At 38.5% G+C, this 27999-nt stretch overlaps 2 protein-coding genes across 9 annotated transcripts; one reads left to right on the top strand and one right to left on the bottom strand.

Moving 5' to 3' along the window:
• The first annotated feature begins 19 nt into the window (after positions 1 to 19).
• LOC124308569 (laminin subunit alpha) lies at positions 20 to 22868 on the top strand. The gene is made up of 22 exons (XM_046771382.1): positions 20 to 485; positions 2976 to 3122; positions 5799 to 6206; positions 6308 to 6521; positions 7088 to 7297; positions 7407 to 7679; positions 7849 to 12513; positions 13052 to 13278; positions 14030 to 14789; positions 14918 to 15195; positions 15293 to 15480; positions 15668 to 16208; positions 16552 to 16682; positions 16777 to 17614; positions 17755 to 18298; positions 18584 to 18673; positions 19367 to 19579; positions 19664 to 19830; positions 19947 to 20189; positions 20387 to 20546; positions 20719 to 20946; positions 21912 to 22868. The coding sequence occupies exons 1-22, from the start codon at positions 270 to 272 to the stop codon at positions 22175 to 22177; spliced, it is 11007 nt and encodes a 3668-aa protein (XP_046627338.1). The 5' UTR covers positions 20 to 269; the 3' UTR covers positions 22178 to 22868.
• Positions 22302 to 27909, bottom strand: LOC124308570 (E3 ubiquitin-protein ligase NRDP1). Of its 8 annotated transcripts, none has more exons than XM_046771384.1 (5): positions 27834 to 27909; positions 27417 to 27577; positions 27182 to 27322; positions 25421 to 26032; positions 22302 to 25258 (listed from the first exon to the last, which is right to left on the bottom strand). In XM_046771384.1, the coding sequence occupies exons 3-5, from the start codon at positions 27269 to 27271 to the stop codon at positions 24989 to 24991; spliced, it is 972 nt and encodes a 323-aa protein (XP_046627340.1). In that variant the 5' UTR covers positions 27272 to 27322; positions 27417 to 27577; positions 27834 to 27909; the 3' UTR covers positions 22302 to 24988. The 8 variants fall into 8 exon arrangements, with proteins under 8 accessions (XP_046627340.1, XP_046627339.1, XP_046627345.1 ...); XM_046771383.1 differs by having other exon boundaries at positions 27732 to 27860; XM_046771389.1 differs by having other exon boundaries at positions 25421 to 26014; positions 27732 to 27858.
• Between the last annotated feature and the right edge of the window lie 90 nt (positions 27910 to 27999).

Here is a 27999-nt window from a genome sequence, read left to right as displayed (position 1 = left end):
GTCCGTGCCGAACCGTCGAGTTGGCTCGATCTCGGCGGGATAGCGGAATAAAATTGACATCGTGAAGCTGACGGTGTAATAAAAGGGAGGCGGCTGTGTTTTTCAGCAAAAAGCGGTACCCTCGAATCGTTTCTCGGAGGATAAATCGCAATTCGCACATGAATACGGAGAGATTTGGCTGAAATCGTTGGCCGATTATATCGCAGTAATCGGTGATAGCGACTTCTCGTCGCGTTCGATTGCGAGGATCTAGGGACTGAGGCCCAGAGATGATCCTGCAGGCCCAGGGCCTCGTCATCCTTGCGATTGCGGCCGTTTTCGCCCGCGGCGAAATCCTTACACCGCCGTATTTCAACTTGGCGGATGGCCGGGAAATTAGCGCCACTGCGACTTGCGGTGTCGATACTCCGGGGCCAGAACTTTACTGTAAACTTGTTGGCGCCAACGCGGATCAGGACGAGGATATCAACTTGATACAGGGACAGGTGAGCCGGGGATTTCCCGCGCGGGGTAAAAGCGTAGAGTCGATTAGTTGATTCAAGAAGAGAATTCGAAAGGACTGAGAGTGCCTTTTTTTTTTTAACAATGAGAGAAATTATTAGTTACGGTTACCGCTCAGTCTGCAACTATTTTCATTTTTTAACCACAATCGAAAAATATAATTCTAGGCAGAAAATGAAAATTAGTTTTCTAGCTGTTACCGGAAAATTTTGAAAATCAACTGTTCTTGTTCATATTTCTATTGCGTTTTCATTTATCGCGTACTTGAAGTCGACTTGGTAAAATCGTAGATTTGGTATGGAAAACCTGGAATTCTTATGGAATTATGTTTTGACAAACAACTGCATACTCCGATGAAGGAAAAATATTTAAACAATATTTCACGAAATTTTCATGGAAAAATTTTGAAAATTAAGCCGTTGAACTCATGATAGCTTTGTATGAAATCAAAAAACCAAATATTTTCTGTCACTAGTTGAGTATAGTTTGTGATTGAACGAGGAATTATTGAAAAAATTGAAATTTAAATTTTGAAAATTTAAAAATCTAGACCGTGTTTATTGCCTTGTAAAATAAGTTGTGATCAGAGAAAAAGAAAAAGAATTGAAATATCCTTCGTTCAATTTTGTTAGAAGATAGGCGTGAGTTATGAAATTTTGATTTCACCAAGCCCAGATTTTACGAGTATTTTGAAAATGATCAAGTCAATGCAACTTGCGTTTTATAAATAATTGAGCCTCTGAGATGTATTGAATATCGTTCTTTGTAATTTTTATAAAGCATAACACCGATCGTATCATTTTGTTGAAAAAGTTTGAGCAATTTCTTTTTCATTCAATCACGCACGTGAAAAAACAAATATAAAAATACACGTATTACAAAAAAATGACTAAAATAAAAAATAAAAAAACATAAACAGCTGTGGTTTTTTTGTTTTTAAATTTTTCTACCACCGTACTGCCGATAATTATTTTCCGCAAGGGTAGATTTCTTCAATTATTGGAATATCGCTGTACAAATCAACGAATCAGCATGAAATATACCGTTCAGCTTGCAACGGATTTGATATTCAAGCGTACGTATGCAGCTGGAACTTTAAGACTTCCCTCGAGCTTTCAGAAATAAACTTATTCTCGAGAGAACGAAAGTGAACTAAATTTCCGAGTCTAAATTGGTCACAGGGTGCTGCAGCAGTTTCAAAACTAAATTCTCTCCAGCATTGTAGGATTTTTAACCAATGTGTAAACATGTTTGGAGAGAGTTTAGAGAAGGAGAAAAAATTGTTATTGACAAATAAAAGAAATATACATTGTTATCGGTATAAACGATCGGCATTCCGGACTCAAAATTGAATCTGCATCCCAGCTTATTGGAATTAAAATACGAAAATCTGCTCGGTTGATCTGTCTTTGAGGCCTTCAGGTATATGAAAAATATGGTCGTCGAAAATCGTGAAACTTCTTTCTTATTCTTTTTTCTTAAAAGTATACCTATACGTAATCCGCAAGGATAATCTGTTGTTTTCAGCTTTGAATACCGCGTCTAATCAGCCGTTATTATCACCCGTACACTGAGAGAAATTTTTATTTTCGGTTACCGCTCAGCCCTTAACTATATTCATTTTTTACCACAAACGAAAAATACAGTTCTAGGTAGAGAATGAAAATTAGTTTTCTAGCTGTTACCAGAAACTCTAGTATCCGTTAATATTCTATAAAAAAGAAAATAAAAAAAAAAAAAAAAATAGTTGGAACAAGAGAAGTCACGAACTGAAATTATTTAAGTTTGTGGCACGAAGAGACTTATATATATGTATAATTATTTACATTTACAATTATATATAGATAATTAAATGACAACGTAGTAATTGTACAGACTCATAAATTTTCTTGGGTAAAAAAATTCCACATTGTTGCTAAAAATTTTTGTAACTTCCGGTGGAAATTGTTCATAAAATACTACACGCATCTCGATGTTACGAATGTTTGAATGTTTCTCAGGTCACTCGTTAAAATGGCCAAATTTCAAGCCTTTCGAAGCATTGATGTAACTCCTATGAGAAATGGGGACTTGCAGGTCGAAGGGGACGAACACAAGCGATAAGGGAAGATAGAACTGACCCCTTATACGAGATAACAAAGCGTCGCATGTTCGAGTTGGAAGTTTTTCAGCCTGAGATTCATTCAAATAACGCACTACGCCGAGACTCTTAGATACATCTTATCTAAATTATAGTTCACAGAACTTATCCCAGTTAAAATATTTTTCAACATTGACGATATTATTTATTTATAACTGCACCTCGTCGTTATTTTCTCGCATTCAATTTTCATCCAGGGAAATGAAAGCGTTCCTGTTTGAAAAAAAAAATAAAAAAACACAATCAAATAAATAATAATGATAGTATATAATAACGAATGATGAAACTTTTTAGAATTGGGTGCGATATTTCCTATTAATTCACATTTTTACAGGTATGCGATTATTGCGATCCAAACGATCCGTTGAAACGACATCCTCCAGAATATGCCGTCGATGGTACTCAGACTTGGTGGCAATCACCGCCATTATCTCGTGGAATGAAGTACAACGAAGTAAATCTCACCATCAATTTAGGCCAGGTAATAACGTCGATTAATCTTAATATTAATTATTATTTATCTGTTTATTTATTTATTTATTTTCATCGGATTGTTTACCGTTTGTCACATAATTCAACACAGTTTCAAAACATAATAATATTGATCATACAGAGAACATAGTCCTAATTTTTAATCAAATTTTTCTAGCAATATAAATTGACCATGTAATAACCAAACTTATATGTTTAAAGATTCTCTAATTGTAAGATTCAAGGATTTATTTCATTTTTCATTACACATGTGTTGTTATTTAACGCTTAAAGTTCATTCGGCAAACTGTTGAATACATTAATAGCCTTGACATAGCAGCTTTTACTGCCAACAGTTTTAAACCTCAAAAATATCATAATAGTGTCGAAACGATTCGTAAGCATACATTTGTTTACAATTCAATCGCATTTTGTTAATAATGTGTTGATTTTTATTGCTTATTATATTATTCATCCTTATTTGTCCGTACAGAATTGTTTAAGCTATAAAAAAAAAAAAATACATAAACGGGTCAGTCTCTCTGATTCGATTCATTCGAAATATTCTAAAAGCTGATGGACGAATTTATCTCAGTTTAATAAATCAAATCCTGCGCATAGAATGAAATCTTTACAATGTTTATATATCGTTTGAACGTACTTCGCCAGGCTCTTGGACTTTATCTTCTTCGTTTAATACTATCTGATGTAATTTAATTTAATACTCATTCATGCTTATACAGCTGAGGAGAAAGAATTACCGAGAAGCAAAGCTTCTGCGTACAGAGATAGATAATCATTGAACTGTATCGCGTTAGCCACGAACGTTGGCCCTTCCTGCGATGAAACTGGAGTCAGAGCGTAGCACAGAACCGATCTTTGTCTCGCTTATATGTACGAGTATAAGAACGGCATTAAGGATTGATAGGCCGAATCGTCCGAATGAAAACTTGTAGGAAAATAAAAAGAATTGTTTGAAAAAAATTTTCAGCAATTTTAATTCCGCACAATGATTACGGGGAACACGAATGGAACAACGACTCTATACTGTGTAATATGAATGCATGTGGGGAAATTTTAATAGCACGAGATAAAATCGTATCAACAATTTGAGAAAAGGTCTTGTAATTAGATTAAAATCCAATCAGCGACCCCAAAAACCCTTGCATAGCGTTTTTTGACCGGATTCGAATCAAATTCAAAATTTTTGTCCGCTATATTGGATCCGCCATTTAGAATTTTTTAATTTTGATTTCAGATTCGTAATAAACACCCTCAAAAACCATACAACACTATCTTTTTATAAAAGTTAACTCAGCACAATAACGTGTCACTCAAAGGGTTAAATAAAATCTATTTTTACCCATCCTGGAGATAATAACGCGTAAAAAATTTTCAGGCGATTTCTGGAGATCTCTACGGTGAATAATATGAGACCAAAAATATTAAAATTGCATCAAAAACACCAGCCTTCGATAATTTTCAATTTTCCGATTATAAAACCTTTTTTCAAGTCATTGATATCCTCTGGATTTCTTACTCCAAGTCGCTTAAAATGATTTTTATTGTATAACAGAGATAAGTTTGACCCGTGTTCACTGTCATTGACGTAAATAACACTGCTCGAGAATTTATATGAATTTTTTTCAAAATCATTTTCTAAAATTTGATTCTGCTAGATAAATAAAAACGGGAACCTAAAACCGACACTGTTGACCAATAAAAAAAATGCATACCTATATTCAAATTCAATAACTGCAAACAGACCAGATTTCTGGAATTGATGAAACGGCTGAAATCATCATTCAGCTTTCGTCATTGCTGCCACTTTGGGCTTATCGATGTGTAGGCGTCGGAAATCAACTCATGAAATGGGAAGCACACTATCTCCCAAGCGTTTCCGCTCCTGCAGATACGCGATAAAGACTTCAACAACCCTCTATTGAGAATAATAAACTGTTCCGTGTGTTTTAAAAAATACGGTTGAAAAATAGACATCAGCATCGATCCACTTACAGTTTATTGTTAAATTTAGCCATACTTGCAGTTGTATTTACTTTTGCAACAGGTTAAAATACAACTTGTGTTTGAAATTCAACGGTCAAATCTTAGAGAGCTCGTTTAGACATCAATGATGTTCGAATTTTGAAAATCAACGAAATTTTCAGTTCATAGAAAACATGACACTGTTTGCATATCTATTATTCTATATATCCTATCATATTATGGAATATCATATTTTCTTTAGAATAGACGGATCGTTTCCACGATTATGCCACATGCTACTTGTGATGTCATTTGCAGCGAACAATTTATTCATTAAAAAAAATATACATATTAGTTTATTTTTTTCGTATCGTGGTCCAACTGATCATTGTTCGTAAAAATCAGTACTGAAAACGAAATAGAGACATTAAGGTGATGTGATACTCCTCCGTCGGTAATGAAAACTATTGTCCGAATTTCTCCGAGGCGATTAATCTTTGATTTTTAATTGGACTACGATACAAAAAAAGTAAACTGATATGTATATGATATGTATACAAGTCCGTAAGGTGTACACATAAATATAAATAAAAAATATTAGAATAATTGGTAGCGAATGGCACCTTGAAAAAATAACATAGTTAAATTATGAACCACCCCAACGAAATTCTTTCTGAATACACAACGGTATGTGTTCTAGGAATTTCACGTCGCATACGTTTACATCCGTATGGGCAACTCCCCTCGTCCCGGATTATGGGCACTCGAAAAGTCGAAGGATTACGGAAAGACGTGGTCGCCATGGCAGTACTTTTCCGATTCGGAGAACGACTGTCTTACATATTTTGGCGTGAACAGTCGCGAAGGAATAAAAAGAGACGACAGTGTGATTTGTACCACGGAATATTCGAAGCTGGTTCCGTTGGAAGGCGGAGAGATTCCATTCTCCACTTTGACCGACAGACCTTCGGCTAACCATTACTTCAACTCCTCGGTTCTGCAGGAGTGGACCAGAGCCACCAACGTCCGATTTCGCTTTCTACGCACGAAGAACTTGTTCGGACATTTGATGTCCGTCGCTCGACAGGATCCAACAGTCACTAGGCGTGTATGTATTGATAAATTGGATCAGCGCCACTGCATTTATGTTATTCTTGCTCGTGAGGTTTCCAAATCACTATAATAAGATGAATTTCATCCGATTTCCAGTACTTCTACTCCATCAAAGACATCAGTATAGGTGGACGCTGCATGTGTAACGGTCATGCGGACACTTGCGATGTTCAGGATCCGAACATTCCCGATAAGCTTCTCTGTAGATGTCATCACAACACCTGTGGACCTCAGTGCGCATCCTGTTGCAAGGGTTTCGAACAAAAGAAATGGCGAATATCAACAGCGTCCAAGAAGTTCATTTGCGAACGTGAGCCTTTCTCCATTTTGTTTTGACATTATACAGAATTTCTCAGCTGTTTGGTGTATTGCATAATCATTTATGTCCTCTTACAAGGAAGGTAGTCCAGGTCAATCTTTCCAATTTCATTTCTTTTGTAATATGTTGTAGTAGATTACAAACTATGCGACGTGAATTTTTTTTACCTGCCATTATACCCTTTAACGGGGTAAAACCACCCTTTAAAGTGAGGCATGTCAAGGAACGGTTTGGCATTTTTTCTGTTCGTTAATTGAGAAAATTAGATTTTTCATTTCACTTTATGAGAAAGCTTTTCCAGTTAGATTGGTTAAAAATATTATGTTCTCGTGGGTGAAACTGCCAAATTGTTCCTTGACATGCCTTACTTTGGAGGGTGGTTTCACCCCCTTGAAATGTTTAGTGGTAAATAAAAAAAAAATACATGTGGCTTAATTTTCAGTCTACTATAACATATTACAAAAGTAATCAAACCGGAGAGATCGACCTGGGATAGCTTCCTTGTTAGTAGTATCAATTATGGATATTTATAAATGAATACTTTGTCTCTCGATTAGCTTGCAATTGTTTCGGTCATACGGACGAGTGTCAATATGATCCTCAAATCGATGAACAACATTTGTCACTGGATATCCATGGGAAATATGAAGGAGGTGGCGTGTGCCAGAACTGTAAGCACAACACGGAGGGTATAAATTGCGACCGTTGTAAGGCAGGCTTCTACAAACCGTACGACAAACATCTCAATGAAACTGATGTCTGTCAGCGTAAGTCAAATTCATGCAAATCCATGAATACAGAACAGACAAAGTCTATTTCTAGTGCGTCAGATATGGTATAATATCATGATAATGATTCTTTCGTGTTTCTTCATAGCTTGCAATTGTGATTTATCATTTTCCACTGGAAACTGTGCGGAAGGTTCAGGAAAGTGCGAATGTCGTCCGGAATACGTGGCTCCTGATTGTACGGAATGCAGTTATGGTTACTTCGGTTATCCGAAGTGTCGGCCTTGCGAATGTCATCTCAAAGGAACAGATGGTTATCATTGCGAGGCTACGGACGGCCATTGTCCATGCAAAGAAAACTACGCGGGACATTACTGTAACTTGTGTGCAGAAGGATACTACAACTTCCCTGACTGCCTGCGTGCGTAGAACACAACTGATGATAACACTATAAATTAAATATGTACTCAGACGTATGATCCCACTTGTATAACTATAATAACTGTAACCATTCGTTAGAATCTTCCCGAACTGTGCCATTCAAAGAACAAGTTCATAGATCAGAATAACATGCAGGGTTCTTTTTCTAGCATGCGGCTGCAATGATTTAGGAGCGACCGACGAGTTTTGTGACGTGACAAGTGGAAACTGTACGTGCAAAAACAATTACGCTGGAAGAGCGTGCGACGTTTGCGAGAACGGTTATTTCAACTACCCATCGTGCAGGTTCTGCGATTGCGATGCGCAAGGCACTCAAGGCGAAATCTGCGACAAGACGAACGGGCAATGTTTGTGTAAGGACGGTTATGGCGGACCTCGTTGTGACAAGTGTCTGACTGGATTCTTCGGGTACCCGAATTGTCAACCATGCAAGTGTAGTACCAATGGTTCTCCGTTCACATCTTGTGACGTGAAAGGAACGTGTTCGTGTTACGTAAACTTTTCGGGAAAAACTTGCGACCAGTGTAGCCCAGGGTATTACAAATATCCTGAGTGTATAGATTGCAAATGTGACAATCACGGTGCAATTGGTCTCTCATGTGACGCTGAAGGCAAGTGCCAGTGTCACGAGAATTTCGACGGTCTAAGGTGTGACAAGTGCAAGGAAGGCTTCTACAACTTCCCGACCTGTGAAGGATGCAACTGCGACCCAGCTGGTGTGATAGAAACATTCCAAGGATGCGGTTCAGTGCCCATCGGAGAACTATGTCAGTGTAAAGAGAGGGTAGCGGGCCGAATTTGCAACGAATGCAAGCCGTTATTTTGGAATTTACAACCAAGAAACCCTCAAGGATGCGAAGAGTGCCAGTGCAACATTCCTGGTACAATTGCAGGGATTGGCGAATGTGACACAAAGTCTGGTCAATGTATTTGCAAAACGGCAGTTACTGGCAGGGGATGCACCCACTGCTCGGATGGGATGTACAATCTGCAAGAATACAACTTGTTCGGATGCGATAATTGCGCATGTGACGTTGGCGGTTCGATAAATCCAATTTGCGACAAACAATCGGGACAATGTTATTGCAGACCTCGAGTAACAGGACGCATGTGCAACAAGCCGTTGCAAGCTCATTACTTCCCTACCTTGCATCAATTCCAGTACGAAGTTGAAGACGGTAGAACACCGAGCAACAATCCGGTTCGTTACGGTTTTGCTGAGGACTTGTTCCCCGGTTATAGTTGGAAAGGATACGCCGTCTTCTCTCCTCTCCAAGATAAAATTATACAGGATGTGCACATTCAGAAGTCGACGTTGTATCGAATGGTTCTACGGTACATTAATCTGAACCCCAATCCGATTTCTGGGTTGATCAAAATCACTCCTGAGCACTCGCACGACACTGAGCAGGAATTTACGGTTGTATTTAAACCAACTTCGAAGCCGATGTTTGTAACAGTTGCTGGATCTTCGGGGACAGTTCCATCACCCCTAGTAATGGATCCCGGTCGTTGGGACATCAGCATTTCAACAAAGTCGAGCTTACTTCTCGATTACTTCGTTCTTCTACCAGCAGCCTACTACGAAGCTACTATTCTGACTCAGGAGGTCAAGCGGCCTTGCGAAATAGGGTACAACGGACTCTGCAGACACTTTAGCTATCCAAGCTTGTCGACTTTCGATACTGTCCGGGGAGACGCAGGCTATTCAATTCAGGATAACCAAAGAGAACGGTTGACGGAATATTTCACTGACCGTGCAGCTCTCAATGAGCTTGGTGAAAAACGTGTTGCACTAATTAATGATAAACAACAGGAAATACATTACGACGTACGGATATCGAAACCTGGAATTTACATTCTAGTTGTAACTTACATCACGCCAATTTCGAACGATCAAATAGCGACTGTCCTTGTCGAAGCGAATGCATCATACAACGGAAAAGTGATGCTTTACCCGTGCAGATATACCTCTGTGTGCAGACAAGTTGTAACTGACAAATACGGAAGAGTCACTCCTCTGCAACTTCCATCCAATTACGTAAGCGTCATTTTATCTGCAGAACCATACACGGATAGTGCCATTGTATCTATCGTCGCTATTCCTTACGAGAACTGGTCCCTGGATTATATCAAACCAAAATCTGTCTGCGTGCGCAAAGGTGGGAAGTGTGTACAAGGAATCTTTCCCGAAGCTGCCGACGCCAAACACATCGAGTTCGAAGTGGGCAATGAGATTTTGGAAGTAGGCAGCAGGCCTCCCGGCATTTATGACAACTCTACAAAATTGATCTATCTTAGTAACAACAACACTATGATAGACATTAAGGCCAAAGTACCTCTACCCGGGGAATACGTATTTGTTGTACAATATTTCCAACCAGATCATCCGGAATTTGAATTGGACGTGCTAGTTCAAAACGGCAAGTTTTACGAGGCCAAAATACCTTTGCCAAATTGCCCAAGCAACAGTGGTTGTCGTAGCATTGTGCACCAATCCAACGGCGAGACGAAGTTTGATCTGATAGAAAACTTCATGATCACATTCAAAAAGGGTGCTGGTGATAACGCCGTCTGGCTTGACTACATATTGGTAATTCCGGCTGGTCCACGCGTGCAAGAGACACTGCAGAAGATACAATTTGATCAAACTAAAGAGTTTATAAAGAAATGTGGGACCAACCATTTCCACATCAACATTACGGACGACGGCTTTTGTCGGGACTCAGTTTTCTCACTGACCGCCGATTATAACAACGGGGCGCAACCCTGTAACTGCGATGTCGAAGGAACGTTGAGCTTCGAATGCCAGGAATTCGGTGGTCAATGTTCTTGCCGACCAAACGTCATCGGCAGACAGTGTGAAATTTGTAAAACTGGCTTTTACGGATTTCCTGATTGCAAACCGTGCAATTGTCCCAGCACCGCGAATTGCGCTCCTGAAACTGGAGAGTGCATTTGTCCACCGAACGTAAGCGGGCAACGTTGCGACGTTTGCAAGCCAAGAACTTACGGTTTCGATCCAATTATAGGCTGTGAAGATTGTAACTGTGACCCGAACGGAGTAACTGACAACGATTTACAGTGTAATCTGTACAATGGAAACTGCAACTGCAAGGTGAATGTCATCGGCCGCCAATGCGACAAGTGCAGGCCTGGTTTCGCCGAATATCCTTATTGCGTTGAATGCGAATGCGATATCCGGGGAACGACCGCCGATATTTGCGACCAAAAAACGGCCGAATGTTTCTGCAAATCAAATGTTCAAGGGTCTGGTTGCGACGTGTGCGCAGAAGGTACTTTCGACATCCAATTAAACAACCCGAACGGCTGTACAAAATGTTTCTGCTTTGGCAAAACAACCCGTTGTTCATCGGCCAGTCTTTACAAGACTTACGTAACAGACATGAATAACTGGAAAGCGGCGATAATAAATGAAAAAATTGGCAACGTAACGATACTGAAAAACGTTCCGATCAGCCAGAATAATTCTCAAATTTTCATGAGCTTGACCCATAACGAAACTTTCGAAAACACCATCTACTTCTCAGCACCAGACACATACCTCGGTAAAAGGTTGACAGCCTACGGCGGTTACCTGAAATACTTAATTTATTACACCACTGGCCCATTTGGCGAGGCTGTGGCAGGTGCAGACGTTATTTTATACGGGGCAAACACGTATCTGCTATATTCCGGAGACGAACAGCCTCCGTCTTCAATGGATTTCGAAGCTTCGGTTCAGATAGTGGAAACCAATTTCAGAACACTGAATGATCTAGACGCGACGAGGGATCAAATAATGGTCGTACTGGAAGACTTGCAAGGAATTTACATCCGTGCCAAATATTGGCAGCCAAGTGTCATGATATGGTTGTCGTACGTAACGTTGGACGATGCCACAGAGACCTATTCCTCGAGCAGTAACGTAATAGCCAGCAGTGTGGAACAGTGTCACTGTCCTCCGAATTACAAAGGCCTATCTTGCGAAGAATGTGCCACAGGATATTACAGAGTATCCTCAGGACCTCACGGCGGCTACTGTGTTCCTTGCCAATGTAACGATCATTCCAACACGTGCGACGTTAACACCGGTCGTTGTTACGACTGCAAGCACAGTACAACTGGAGACCATTGCGAGTTGTGCGAAATCGGTTACTACGGCAATGCGACTGTTGGAACTCCGGGCGATTGCAACATTTGTGCCTGTCCGTTGCCAATAGCATCGAACAACTTTGCCAACAGTTGCCAGGTGAACGAAGAAGGTGACAAGATCAGCTGCGATTGTCTCGAAGGGTATTACGGCGCTCGCTGCCAGTCATGCTCGGCTGGTTTTTACGGTAGACCCCAAGAAGTCGGGGACTATTGCAAACCCTGCCAGTGCTCGGGAAACATCGATCCGGAAGACGAGCATTCGTGCGACTCCATCGACGGGACATGTCTCGCATGTTTACACAACACTTACGGCCAGGCGTGCAATCTCTGTGCTCCAGGCTTCTACGGCGACGCGGTACAACTCAAAGACTGCCAAAGCTGCATATGCGACACTTGCGGAATGACAAGGTGCAACAACTACAACGGAAGCTGCGAGTGTCACCCGAATGTCATCGGAGAGAAATGCGACCGTTGTGCCGATAACCATTATGGATTCAAGTCATGCCAAGGGTGTCTGCCATGCGATTGTGGAGTTGCATCGTACAGTAGCCAGTGTGATGATGACACTGGAAAGTGTCGTTGTGCGCCTGGAGTCACCGGCAGGCAATGTGACCGCTGTACTCCCGGATACTGGAATTACGGACCCAGTGGATGTGAATGTGAGTTATAGAATTGAATTGATCGAACCCTCCTTCCATCACCACTTCCTAAACTTTGGCAATTTTTAGGGTTTCGTACCTCGAAAGGTAAGAACGGAACCTTTATAAGATCCTTCGTTGTCCGTCTGTTTGACAAGGCCCTTTTTCTCAGGAATAGGTAGAGATATCAATAAGAAATTAATATCAAATACTCCTAAGGTTTCCTTGGAGGTGTAAAAAATACGAGCTTTTAAGTCAACCCAATCAAAAGATGCGGCTATTGACGTCACATATTTTGATCAAAACAAAACCTATAGAGTACTTCCCGTTAAGCCAGAGTCATAAAATTTGGAGAGAAGTAAGGTTTCGCAGTACAAGTAGAGGAAAAAGTCAGAACATAGTTGATTTGTAGCTATACCACATAAAAAATAATAATTTAGTTTGCACGGAACCTTCAGGACGTAAGTCTTATTCGCACTTGTCCGGTTTTTTTTTTTATGAACAGAGATCGCAAGTTTGATTTCTTGAAATTTCAATTAGGATGTAAATTTACTTTCAGCATGTGGGTGTAACACTGAATATTCCATCGGTGCATCTTGCGATGCCGAAACTGGGCATTGCACGTGTCTTCCGGGAGTGATAGGCGATAAGTGTGATAAATGTCCGCACCGTTGGGTACTCATTGAACAAGAAGGCTGCTTCCAATGTGATTCTTGTGCTCACGATCTCCTCGATGACACCGATCGTCTTGCTGAACAATTGGTTCCTATTGTTCAAGAATTCAAAGTAAGATATATTTATTACCACCAATATGCGTTAGAAAGTTGATCAAGCTTACATAGCCATTGAAATCCGTATGACATAGAACACTCCATCTATCAGTGGTCCATACAGGATAAGGTCATATTAAAGTCGGTGATAGGTATCCATTGGATGTCTATGAATATCCCTTCACATAAGTGGATAGGTACCACAGACAACAACCATGCGGCAGATGGTCGCTATCTTCTCTTGCCATAGAGGAGAGCTCCAAATTATACAAGCCCCTAGCAATTCTGCTCTTTCGTTTGCTCCGAATTTCATCCAATATTTACACATTTTTTTAGGTCTTAGACTTTGTGTCTGGGGCAGAACAAAATGTGCACACGATAATCTTTTAACATCCTTGACGATCCGTAAACAAGAGTAGATAATGTAAAAATAACGTCGACTAAATGTAGTAATTTCTTCCCCACAAAATCCATGAAATCTCTAATCAAGATCTGTGCTACCTACTCTACCTAGTAGAGATCTACTAAACGTATAACAAGAGGACATTTGGATCTCCAATAGAGCTGTAATATACTTTATTCCGACTGAAATGGATCTCTAATAGGGGTAGTACATATCCATCTTGTATGTCCATGGTACGTCCATTAGAGGTAAATGTTCCGTGTAGGTTATTAGTACCCAGGTATGATTCCAAAGTTATTCTAAACTCCTATTCATCACCTTAGAATGAATTTGAGTAGAGTAATTTTTGTGAAAATATTTTCAGACCGTTGCAGCAGGCTATTTCACGAATCGCCGTTTGCAATTCATAAACGAAACAGTCGATCAACTGGACAAACAAGTCCAGCTGCTGAATCCGAGCCGAGTAGATTTCGTGCCTTTGCAAAAGGAAATATCGCAACTTGATCAAGACGTACAAAATCAACGACGCAAGGTGGAATACATATCTGAAAATAGTGAGAAATGGGCGGAGGGCGCAATGAATACGTCGGTAGAGATGAAATTGTTGGAAAAAGATGCAGCCAAAGAAATAGACCGTGTAAACGTGATTGTAGATGAAGTGAAAAGCTTGGCACTGAACATAGACCAGGGTACCGGGCCAAAAGTTGATAACGCATTGAAGGAAGCTAAAGAGATTATTAAAAAAATTGAAGGCGTTTCATTCCGCAGTTTTCGCGACAAAGCGAACGATCAGGTAGATCGTGCTAACATTTTGTTGACAGAGATGGAACAAAATAATATTCCTATCACGAATTTGAGTACAGTCGTCATGGATTTGAATAAAAAAGTGGTAAACCTGACCAACAAAATAGACGACATGATGAACAATACTCAGATGACGCAATTAAATGCCAACGTTGCTGAGAGATTGAACTTGGAGAATAGAATAGCCCAAGAAACGGGGAACTTTGACACAGCCAAGAACTCCACCAACGAAGCGCAAGAAGATCTGAATGCTGGAAAAGAACTGAACGAGAATGCAACGAGATTTTTGAACCAGGCTATTAATTTTATCAACACAATTAGTAAGTATACTACCTGGTGTAATAATTTTTTAATTATAAATAAGTGGCAAATGTTTCTGTAAAAAATGGCAGAATATTTGACATGCTGGACCAATCATATATAATCAAGGATTTAACCTGTATTGCAGAAGAGGATACCCAACGGGATGTTCGTTCAAAATTGAACGAAACTACGTACGGCAATGACCAAATTTTAGTAGATGTTCTCGACTTGGTTAAGAATGCGACAAAACATGCTGAAACATTGAACCAATATTCTCTCGATTTGGATAGCATACTTACCGATACCCGAAACACAAGCGCTGTGAGAGCTGCTTCTGCTTACAAGGATATCTCAGAAACAATTAACGGAGCTTACGAAGCGGCCGTAGATGCTATCAAAGCTGCAAATAATGCTACGCAGCTTGTGAGTGATCACTTTTGTCGTTGCAGTGTGATTTATTCCAAGTAAATTTAAACAAATTTAGGGAGTAAATTTACATACGATAATGAAACTGTTTTAGTCTGACGGAATTGGAGGAAGAACATTGACATCTCAAAACAGATCACAGGAATTGTTGGATATGGCTATAAACGCTCTCGATCAAACTGAGGGATCACTTGAGGATGATTTAATTGAGACGCAAAATGATGTCAGCAGTATAGATAATCAAAATCGCAATAACACTGCAGAGCTGGACCGTATAGAGAGGTAATAATTCAGTGCAAATGTGACGCTAAAATACTTCCAAATAATATATCATCAAATAATCATACAAAAATGAAACTGTGTGACTAATAACATGAATTTTACGTTGTGTTGGCAACATAATTATTGTATATTTGAATACCAGTTTCAATAGACGTATATTTTTAAGTTAATACAACTTTTCCCACAGTGTTCTAACGGGGCTTTCACCCGAGTCTTCATCACCGTTGGCTCAACAATTCATGGACAAGGCTGATAAAGTACAAGACGTAACACAGCGCGCGATCAATGACATGAAAGGAACTGTCGAAAAACTACCGGAAGATCTTGTCGACGCGAAAAAACTTTCCAAGGATATGGAGGATTCGATTCACGATATATCGCAAGCGAATAAACAATTGGATGTTGTAGAAAGGATCGTTCCGAACATTACAAATTTGATAAATGACCTGGGAAGTAAACAAAGTTCAATTGAGACGACGGGAAAGATGTTACAGCAAAAAATTGACGACCTGAAACACAGTATTGCAAATGCAAGAGAATTAGCTGATATGATCAAGATTGGTCTGACCTTCTACAGGAATACAACGTTGGAACTGAAGAATCCTGAGAGTCTGCCTCTATTGGCAACATCGACTAAAATATCCGCATATTTCAGAACGAATCAAACTAACGGTTTCATGTTATACTTAGGAAATGAACAAAAGAACAAACAATCTCGTTTTAAGACGGTAAATTGAATCACTAACTTGTTGAAGTTAGTAACGTTAACGTAACGAAACATCATGGTATAAATAGTTGTAAAATTTTAGAACGACTTCCAAGGAGGTGGCTTTTCGAAATATGAACATATTTTCTTTTCTTTGATTTACTAGCTGAATTTCAGACAATCCTAAGGTCACGAAGTAACGATTTTTCGAAACATGCATCGTTAAAGTAACCGTACCAACTTCAACTTCATGAACCACTAAAGGTTCAACGCTTGACGTTGAATGCTTAAATGATTATAACGCATTCAATCTGATAAATTCGAAAATTGATGGTACAATAATGTTATTTATTTATTTTCTACAGAATGACTTTATGGCGCTTTTAGTCGAAAACGGCTACCCTGTGCTTGTAGTCGATCTGGGATCGGGACCAGAAAGAATTATCAGTAATAGATATGTCGCTGACAATGTTTGGCGGCAAGTTATAATCGAACGGTGAGCTCACGAGATATTATATTTTACCACTTCGATTGTTCAAAATAGCATACAATCGATGTTTAATTGGTGAAAATATTTATACCTCCAACAGGACCGGCACAAACATAAAGTTAATCATACGTGAAGATATCGGCGAGGGTAAAGATGAACTATTTGTCAAAGAACAAGTGATTCCCGGTCCCTATTCCATATTCAACTTGGATCAGGATCAATCGAAGCTTTTCGTTGGAGGATATCCGGCAGCATTCCAGATTCAAAACGCAGTTACTTCGGCTTCGTTCGAGGGTGAAATGGAAGAGTTGGTAATCGGTGATACACCCGTGTCATTCTGGAATTTCGTTTACGGAGAAAACAACAGGGAAGGAGCTGTGGAAAGAGACAAGCTGATAAACTTCCAACCAAGCACCGGGTACAGATTCGACGGCAACGGCTACGCAATCATCAGCATAAAGCAGTCCCAAATATCTATGGACGCTCAAAAGTTCAATATAAAATTGAACTTCAAAACGTTCGCTGAAAATGGTCTGATGTATTTGATGGTTAACGGAAGAAACTTCTTCTCGTTGGAAATGAAGGATGGATATGTACTCTACCAATACAATCTTGGTCAATCAACCGCGTTTATAAAGACAACGAAGACGTTCAACGACGGTAACTGGCACAATTTGATAGCGTTGCGACAACAGAAACAAGGTACTCTTGAAATCGACAATTCTGGTAAAGTATGGGGCGAAGTTAAGGGAGCATCAACGACCTTCGAGTCCCAAGATCGCATATACTTTGGGGGTCATCCTACTCTGCATTCTTATTCATCCGTCACAACGGAAGGCTTTGAGGGTTGCATCGACCAAGTTTACATATCCGATACTCAAGTCGATCTTAGCAGCAGCACCCAAGCGTTTGGAGTCACGTCCGGATGTCCCGTCAGGGTAAGAATTCCATGTCATTTTTTCGTTTCGCCAAAAATATTCCTTGACAGATGTAAAAATCTGCAGTGTGATTGTCAATGAAGACAGAAGACAAAAGACACTTCCGCATTGATAGATAAAAATTTATGTTGCTCTTTTAGTTCGCGAGACTTGTCTCATTCGAAGAAGGCAATCCTGGATACGTTAAATGGGAAAATGCGTCGGCACCAAATTCTCTGAAAGTAAATCTCAAGTTTAAAACTTCGGCGAAATCGGGACTCATATATTACGCCACGAATGATGACCAGTCGGCGGTAAGTATGATGTCCTTGATGAATGGCCGACTCTTTGTAAGGAGCCAAGGTGAAGAGCTCAGCACAAGCAAGGATGGCATTAAATTCAATGACAATGAGTGGCACGTCGTAACGGCTACTCATGACGAAAAAAGTCTCAGACTAGACATTGATGACATCGAAAACTACATCACAGAGATACCACCACCTCCTTTGCACATTCTATACGGTAGCTTGTACATCGGAGGATTACCGCCTGATTACAACGTCCAGAAACAGGGAAATCTATCGACTGTACCATTCGTGGGTTGCATCGAAGACGCGACGTTGAATGGGATCATTATCAACTTTGCCAACAGCACGGATCGGCCTGGTGCATTCCTCGGCAAATGCAAAGGTGGCGATCAACCATGTGAGTATATTCGTTTCATTTTTAGTATCGTCCTATCGGCGGAGCAGCTCTGATTTATTATGGTTTTATTAATTTATCGGTTAATTATTGAAAGCTGGACTGTCCAATTCAAGGTTTCAGCAATTATATACAGTACGCGGGTTATGCGAAAGATATCTGATACACGGTGTTTGCTCTTTGTATCATCAGAATAATGTGCGGCCATTAATCCCTGAGTGAAGAGCATTGATAATTGATAATTCATAATTACCATAATTATACGTTTTATTCAATTTAATTTTTCAGCACGGCCACCGGCTGTCCAGACACAACGACCAGACGAAACATGGACACCGGAACCAGTACCAGATATTCCCACACCTCCGAAACGTACAGGTGAGTTTCCTTTTATATCTATACAGATAATGTACATCTCCATTGTTTGGAGGATAACGGTATGTTCAACCCTCATTCTCGGCGCGCAATCATGACCAGGCCGTCTGTATTTTGTTTAGACTGATATGAACAATAGTGGAAATGATATATACATATGTGTGTGTATATATACTTAAGATTAAGATGAAACTTTGACCTTAAAGAATAATGAAACCGATAATAGCGGAGAAAGGCACTGTGTCCATTCAGTAACCTCATAATTTCTACGAGAGAAGAAGTCATGCTTAGCTCCACAAAGTTTCCATCATTCTTGGTAGTGATTGTTTTAGTCGTATACACACGTGAGGGTAAATCAACGAGTTATGGTGAGAATTTTGAACCATTGTCATATTGTGATGATCAATTATAGGATATGACAGTCGATCAATTAATATTCATACCTGTTTGGAAAGCAACTTGTACTATAGTCTATAGTTCCATTTTCAATTATCAGCTACTCACTAATTTACTTGTACGTAAATACTGTTACTTTGTATCAATTTTACTGTAGAAATGTTTGATTACTTAAAGGTACGTTAATTGATCATCGTTAACTGCCGGAGTCATTTTTGATTAGACAATGCGGCCAGCATACCTTGCGATTTTTATCGTTAACCTGCCCAATATCTGAATATATGCATTACTTTTTTTCAGATGTAAACATTCCATTCGAAGAGAATGACGGACTCAATAATATCGAAGGCCGTCTTACAGTCGGACCCGTAACTTCGACTACACCAACCCCAGTAGTAGTTACTTCAGAACCATTGAAGCCCGTTATAACCCCGGCACCACGGACAGCTAATGAATGCCACCTGCCACAATATCCTGCCAACGATTCTGATGTAAATAACGGATGGCGATTTGGTATGTATGGATTTATAAAATTTTTCATCACCAAAGTGACAATTGCTCGGTGAAACTCTCGAATGACCATCCATTCTTTCATAGGTACCAAGAAAAACAGCAGATTCGAATACAATTCTCTTGGTGGCAGATACATGAACGATTATGATATACAAATTGATTTCAAAACAATGGAGAACGATGGTATAATATTCTACAGCGCTGTCCTTGGTAAGCAGGACCTTATTGCTGTATACCTCAAGGAAGGCAAGGTAATTAGACATTTCGCTAGTTGTTACAATGCTTATATTCAGGGTGAAAAATCATGCATATTTGTTAGGCAATCACAATTTCGCACCATGCATAACGTACGCATATCATTTCTCAGGTTCATTACAAATTCGATTGTGGCAGTGGACCTGCTTTGTTGATTGGGGCGACAAAGACAAACAACAATCAATGGCACACGATCGTATTTAAGAGAAAGGGTAATACTGGAGAGTTGGCTATTGACGATGAGCAAATAATACGTCAGAATTCTGTGGGAGATGCTACAATGATGGATGTCATTCCACCATTTTACGTTGGAGGCTTCCGATCCGAGTTATCGGATAACGTATTCAGATCCACGGTAAGTTATTTTAAGAGTGATCAATTATTAGTTACTACAACTGTATTTTTTTCCATTAGATTCCACGGTGTAAGCGATTTATTTTCAAAAATATTAATACTTGTTTACCAATTTTTACTTATCAGCATTTGTCGATACAATCACCGCGAACAATAGTACATTTTGATCGTTGTATCACTTCATCTGGTCTGTTTCAGGGAATTAATTCCACGTTTAGTGGCTGTTTGAAGAGTTTCATGATGAATGGAAACCTAGTAGGTGACCCAACTACGTCGATTGGAGTTATTCCATGCTCCAAGTCGGTCGAACCTGGTCTATTCTTCTATCCAGGAAATGGATCAAATTACTACAAGGACAGTAAGTGCCTTACAAATACCTCACAGCGTCGAATTGTCAATTTATGCATTCGCAAGTTGTATTTTAGATTTTGTATTTATCGGAAACTCTAAAGTGTTTAGATAAATTATTGAGGTCAGATACTCTGGGGTAAATTATTCGCATAAATATTAGTTTTGATTGAAATTTTCAGCGGATAAACATCAGTTCGGCGGCACAATCGATATACAAATGAATATCAAACCACGCACAATTTCTGGGCATTTATTGTCAACTCACGGTAAACGTGATTACTTAGTATTGGAAATGGACAATGGTACCGTGAGATTCCTCGTTAAAACACAAAAAGGAATCATCGAGACGTCGTTCCAACTGCCAAATCGCAACTCGTTATGTGATGGAAATTGGCACAGCATTCGTGGTAAGTTATTCTTACTCGTGAATTTAGTAGTATAAAGATACCTCTAGCAATTACATCATGATGCAACCGTAGTACAATTTCATTTCAGCATGATTTTCAAACATCCTGATTTAATGCCAGGTGTATTAAAGACAACCGATCGATAACTGTTAATCGCTCATGATATTCGCTTTTGAACATAACAAGTCTCTAACGAATAACATGCAGATAGGTACATTGGCTACGTCTTGAAATAAGCTAGTAAAAATATTCCTTGAAAATTTGAGCTTTCTTCATCAAGTCTACGATATGTGATCAAGGTATATTATGGAAATAACATGGGAAAACCTTGTTTTTACTGTTTAAAATTTTATAAGTCGTTGACGAATGTACCTAAAATTATGTAAAATATACATTTTTGTAATGAATTGATCGCTCTGAAAAAAAGCTCTGATGCATAAGATTCGTAACTGAAAGCCTTCACACGTTAATCAACGAATTCGATTGAACCCCTTGAACATTAATTAACATACCAACGCTTTCACTTACGAATTTTATGCATTAGAGCTCTTTTGTAGAGCGCTGAATCGTCTACAAAAATATGTATTTTTCATAATTTTACGTATATTCGTCAACACCTTATAAAATTTCAAAGATCAAAAAAAGGTTCTCCCTAAGAGCTCAAATTTCTACGGAATTTTTTGTTATTAGTTTGAAAGCGTTTAAGCCCCGGTAGCATAAAAATTCAAAAACAACCCTATTAAGGACCAACCTAATGCTAGCTGTTGGGTTAGCTCTGTCCTTTGTTCATGGTGAATGTTTTAGTTCCAGTAACTTGCTCCGGAATGTACTTTTACAATTATACACTTGATTTAACGCCGATACCCAATTTCTCTATTCCGCAACGACTTGTACCATTTTCCTTTCTTTTTTTTTTGTCATTCTTGATTTTCTTTTTCTGTATCGTATTTCTGTGTGTTTTTTAGCTACGAGACAAAAGAATGCAGTGCTTCTATCGGTCGATAACAAATCCGCACCGCCTGGTACTGGTTCTAGAAACATATATGGTGTTCAATCGAAACAACCAATATTCATTGGTGGCCATCTAAGGTTATCCAGAGCTCGAGGTTCGAAAAGTCGTCAGCAATATGTGGGGTGCATCAACAATGTTATAATCAATAGCGTACCTCTCACCTTGAACCCATTACGTGCCAATGGTAAAGTAATTACAGGAATATGTCCAACTATTTAAGGCGTTATACACGGCCAAGTAAAATAGAGTAACACGCTATGCTGGGTACCAAAAATTAAATTACATTCGGGTAATGATGTAAGAAATTGTTTGAGTATATAATTATGCTTTTTTTAAAGCAACGTCATTACGAGTATCAACAATTTTTACCAAGTCAATGCACCAGTTATCCAATTCTATGATTTTAAAACAACCAGAACGATAATTCTCAGTCTTAGATTTGTTGAAACAGCCTTTGAGAGCATTTAACAGTCGTATACATGTGTGTTGTATTCAACAAGCGACATCAAGTTCATTATTCGGCTTTCATTGTAACGCCATTAAAATTCCAGCTGTAATGGCTAGTGAATTTTACTTGTATGTTTTAAAATGTTTTTTGTCTTTTATTATGTTGTTCATAATAATATATCTGTGAAATAAACAAACCGAAAGATATTTTTAAATAACACATATATTGTGTACAGTTTTTACTGTATCAAACTCAATATTACAAAAGTTTGAGTAGGTGAAGTTACATCAAAACGGTATCAGTGATTAGTTGTAGTCTTGATGGGTTATTTTCCCAAAAACAAACATTCGACGTCTTTGTTCTTTTCTAGATTATATAATTTGGAAGTATGTTATTTTTTTATAATGGTAAAAATACATTTGACGCGTCGAGCAATATATTATGAATCATTTTACAGTGCAAGCAGCACACGTCTTTTTTCAACCTTATTCCAATCAATATACTAAATTTTGCCATTTTAGTGTTTCATAGATTAATTCTCGACTCTTATTATATATTCATATTATATATTATTATATATTGGGTGATTAGTACCCAGTCAGAAACTGCAGTGATAAACGAAATGATTAAATGCTGAGAATAATATTACTGATTTTATTGTATGATAAGTAAGAACAAATGGTGAAATAGTCATTTTAATCATCATACAGAAATCTCGAGTATTTAAAACTAACAATAAGTTTAACATACGGGTTCCTCAGTTTTTGAACAAATATCAGTTCGAATATTTGAACATTAATGCAAATATAAAATTACTGCTAAAATAGGTCAAGATGAGAAACGCATGTATATCAAGTTTCTTTTAATTGCAACTTCAAGTTAGGATATGTATTTACCTAACAAATTTTTCGAGACTTACGATCAGAGCACTTTGGAAAAGACTCAAAGCAATAAAGTGTAATAAAATAATGACTGCCATTGTCAGAAGATATTCTATAATTAGTCCGCTGAAAATCGGCGAGGTCAAGATTGCTAAGTGTAGAAAAATGTCTGGGGCATGTTAACTGACAACAATGTCTGCAAGGCCTGCATATCAGATTTTGACAATACTTTGCAAAGGTGTGAAGTGAACTAAATAATTGAAAAGTATTTTTTTTATCGGCCTTGTTATTCTACTTTCAAGATATTGAACAATCTTTCAGTAATTTCCAACCCTCGTACTTTCGAAACCATTAATTATCGACCAATCCGCATGGAATTTGGTCTCCAGGGAAAATGATAAAAGACGAACCGGATACTTGTAGAAAATCATACAAAGCAGAAAGGCTTCGCGGACGTGCTTTGTTAGTTCTGCTAAGCCGGGGTCCTTGGATCGTTAGATTTTCTTATAAATTGTTCATGCGTAACTAGGTGTAAATTTGACTATGCAATATTTTATTGTGCGTCGTAAGAGTACAGTGGAGCAATTTGACATGACCCCGAGTCCTGATTTGAATGCTGTGCCTTTGTTTCCAGTTAAAACTCCACTTGACCATGCACTTCGCATAACAAATTTACACCAAAATCGAAGGATGTCAGGATATTACTCGTGTATTACATATGTATAGACAGTACGTATATTAACATTAGTGGCAGTCTTGAATGACTGTAAACGTATTAGATTACGGAGAAATTCGTCAAATGTGACAACAATATGTCAGCCCTATCCTAATAAGCAGTACATCTAAAAGGCAACTTTTTCTCGTCATACGTTAGAAGACTGCGCTACAGACTCCGTGTATAGACAATTATGACAGAGCGATAATAACTAATTGCCAGTAACAATAACTTATCGCGGTATTAAACAACGAATAGAATCATTTATAAAAATATACAGTCTTGATTTGGTTGTCACGTTAGGACTATTATATATAATACATTGATCACGAATAAATTATCATACAAACTGTTTTTAGGTTTTAATCATAGGTGGAGATATTTAAAAGTCAGATTATACCTCAGACTTGTGCCTAAACTGATACCATCGCAATTGGCTTTACGACGATTTCAGTCGGTCGATAAATATTACATATCGATGAGCGTATCGACATCTCATAGGACATTCACCAAATACTCCCAGCTAACATTTCGAAATTGCTTCGAAACTATGGCTTGTATTTTATATTCACTATTTTAGTAGTGGAATTCTTACGATTGTTTTTTATTATTATGTCTTACTCGTTATACCTTTAGTACCTTGGATTCAGGGACGAAAATGGTATTTGGTAAAGTAAAAAGCATAAATATCACACAACAACTCACAAGAATTTCTGTACAACACCTTTGTACAGATAATAGATTTGCGCCCCAAAAATGACTTTTGATACCTGCAACTTTTTGTGCATTTTATACAACAGATTAATTCTTTGACAAGATATCGTTCACCTCTGAATCATCAGTTTGTATAACATTGATAAGAGCTGATTAGTACGGATTTTTTTGCATCAAACAAGACTGTGTTCGAAATTCATTTGTAAGTAAATTTCCTTTCCATGTTGTACAGTCTTTATAAAATTTTGATGCAGATTCTTATCTCAGTTTGTTCATTCAATACCATGAGCAAAAATCATAACTAAACCTGGCTCTACCATCATGTCTTCAGGCATATGAGTGTTATCACAATGAAGCACCAGCACAGCCTGCTTACCAGGTACTCTTTTGCATATATAATTTTCATACTGACGCCGAGAACTCTGCCTCGTTTCCAAAGAATTTAATCCAGGTGGCCATTTTCTTTCGTGACAGTTTTCCATCAGTTCATCAATCACATGTGGCGGACAATTATATTCTGATAGTGTTCTCTTGATCATTGTCTGCAAGGAAACGATATCGACTGAATAATCGTAGAAGAGGAACATCGATTGTAAAATAAAGTCTAGGAAGAGGCAAAAATAATAGCATAGAAATCTTGCAACATATATATATATATAAATAATCAGGCGATGTATCCCAAATAATCAATTGTTTCGATTTACTTTTACCTGTAACAGCTCATCAGGTGTGGAAATCATACCCCCCCATCTAGTTACTCTGGCACGAGGAAGCGTGGCGGACCATCTGACAACTTCGTCGCGTTCCATTTGATCGGCGATAGCTCTCATGGCCGGATTTGAGACCCTCATTGCTCTCATAAAATCCTTAAGCAAATGTATTTCCCGTTTTTGTTCATTGATCTGAAACTGTTGTTCTCCCAGTTCCCTTTTCACGTCGGTCAACTTCTGTTGCTGTGATTGTATCAGGCTGCGTAGTTCTCGTATGCAATGATGACCGTTCAGCTCATCTTTCGGTATTATCAATCCGCAGCCTTGCTCGCATGGCATTGGCCGTTTTGGATTGTACTCGCACTCGTCGAGGTGTGCGACAAGGCAATCCAACTTTACGACAACTTGGCATCCGTATATCGTATTGTCGCAGCCAATGCATAATCGGGCTAGCAAATTTCTTAGGATTCTAGGTACAGGCCTCAGTTGCGCAGACGTTATCGGCGCACGGTCTACAGGACAGGTCGGTTGTCGGTTGATCCACTCGTTGATGCAAGCCCGGCAAAATGCATGCTCGCAGAGTTGAGCCTGTAACACATCACTTACCTACCAGAACCCATAACCCTTCTATGTGCTCAGTATCTATAAGTGAACACCCTGGTCAAAATCAAATGTTTGAATATTTACAAGCGTTCCTTTGCAAATCTCAATCTTGTCACACTGTTAAATACCAGCAAATCGATAAATAGATATTGTAAATTAGGTAGAGAAAATTTGTCGTATTTTAAACAGAAGATCAACATTTTTCTGATAAAATATGTGCAGTTGATTTTGCCCAGAATTTTTTCTCAAGGAGCAGATTTTTGAGAAATTCTAATTGAGACTGTGAGTTCAATTTCTCTGATTAAAAATTTCAACGTATTTACATTGAAATATTCAATTTCAGCGTTATTCTGGCAAATTTTCAGGGCGAAAAGTTTTTACCAAATTTTCAACCTTTCTTCATCATTTAAGGTTTGAAAATTTCTTCAGTTTTGATCAAATTTAGTAAAATTACAGACTTCATTGAAGTTTAAAGCGATCAAGCCTCTCGGTTTTATTATATTTCATTCTCATTCGTTAATAATATTTACAATCGTCCAAAGAAATTGTTTGAAACTTATAGAATAATTATTTTACTAAAAATTGGATTTGGAAAAGATCTCTGAATGCAGCTTTAGAACTAATCACTCATGATTCTAAGAGCTTACTGATTGAACACTTTTAAGTATCATGAGATTTAGAGTTTTCTAATGTTAGAGTAAAGTTTTTTTCTGAATAAAAACTACTCGATTGAATGAAATGCATGATACAGACAAAGGAATTGAGTTGTACAAAATACGGGTAAAAACTTATATTTTGTAAAACGATCAGTTCAGAACCGAAAGAGCAAAACATCACACCGGAAAATATTTCTGTTAAATCACATTGATGAAAGAAGTAAATAATGATAATAAAGGGTAAAAAAAATTCAAGTAATCACGCAAAATTCACACAGAATTAATTCCCTGTTTCTAGATTGTTCCCGAGAATTGAACGCCCTGTGATATTGATGCATAAATAAGAGACAAATTGAGGTTAGGTTTAACCTCGTTGAATTTAGGTTTTGCCTTTCGAGAAAAATTACCCAGAATTTTACGACGAATCGAATGGGTATGAAAATATTTTAATATTTTGAGGGTCAGAGTTGAAAGCGGCGATCGAAACGACGAGTACCTGAACAGGCTCCTCCAAAACGCCGGAGCAGATCGGGCAAAGAAGTTCTTCGTCAACTTCGCCTTGAAATCGATGAACTTCGAAGCCCATTTCACACCTTCCGACTTGGACAACGGCTCTCACTTCTTCGATTTGCTATTTCTATCGACAAAAAAGCCGAAGTTACCATGAGCAGAAAATGCCAAACAGAGAGAAGCGTTGAGGAGCGACGTTCCGAAAGCGCAAAAATGCCTACCGTTATTGTGACAGCTCCCAGGTATGTGTGTGTGTGCATGTATTCAAACGTGTGTGCCTCAAGCCTCGACGTATATGGATGCACGATCAGGCTGAATTTTGTCACGTTATTGTAATGATGCATCTATAGAGAAAGTCGTTATTTCGCAACTTTAGGATAACCTGAAATTTAGCAAACCGTTAATACAGCGTCAATAAACTCCGATTTTGTAAATTCAGCTTCTTCAGTTATTCCAAAGGTACGAAATAGTAATTTTTTTATTACAACATTTCGATACGTTAACGTTACTAACTTCAGCCTCGTAACAAAGCCCACCTCGCGTTTTTTCATGTCCCCAAATTGATCGCATCCACTCATACAAAGTAGGTTTTTAGAACTAATTTTTGAGGTGTCTGAAACGGCGATTGCAATATTTACCTTATTTACTAGCAGTAAAAAAAACTACTGATGAACGATTCGACGTTTGCGGATTTATTATCGACATGTTTGCGTTGTCGAAAATTAGTTGCAAAATCCTGATTCAGAGAGCGCGATTTGGGTTACCGTTTTGCCGCGCAAACATCGCTGCTCCAGCGCTATCTTC

The sequence above is a fragment of the Neodiprion virginianus genome, chromosome 7 (genome assembly GCF_021901495.1).
Source record: "Neodiprion virginianus isolate iyNeoVirg1 chromosome 7, iyNeoVirg1.1, whole genome shotgun sequence".
NCBI classification, from domain to species: Eukaryota; Metazoa; Arthropoda; class Insecta; order Hymenoptera; family Diprionidae; genus Neodiprion; species Neodiprion virginianus.
This window is presented reverse-complemented; position numbering and strand designations above follow the sequence as displayed.

What these genes read in the sequence shown, in the direction of transcription:
- LOC124308569 (XM_046771382.1), top strand. Translation starts at nt 270, where the DNA reads ATGATCCTGCAGGCCCAGGGCCTCGTCATCCTTGCGATTGCGGCCGTT. An exon ending in TCACCATCAATTTAGGCCAG is followed by an intron (nt 3,123 to 5,798) that starts GTAATAACGTCG and finishes TATGTGTTCTAG; the next exon opens with GAATTTCACGTCGCATACGT. An exon ending in TAATTTTATCAACACAATTA is followed by an intron (nt 14,790 to 14,917) that starts GTAAGTATACTA and finishes CCTGTATTGCAG; the next exon opens with AAGAGGATACCCAACGGGAT.
- LOC124308570 (XM_046771384.1), bottom strand. Translation starts at nt 27,271, where the DNA reads ATGGGCTTCGAAGTTCATCGATTTCAAGGCGAAGTTGACGAAGAACTT. An exon ending in TTTTGGAGGAGCCTGTTCAG is followed by an intron (nt 26,033 to 27,181) that starts GTACTCGTCGTT and finishes GGGTTCTGGTAG; the next exon opens with GTAAGTGATGTGTTACAGGC. An exon ending in ATGAGCTGTTACAGGTAAAA is followed by an intron (nt 25,259 to 25,420) that starts GTAAATCGAAAC and finishes GTTTCCTTGCAG; the next exon opens with ACAATGATCAAGAGAACACT.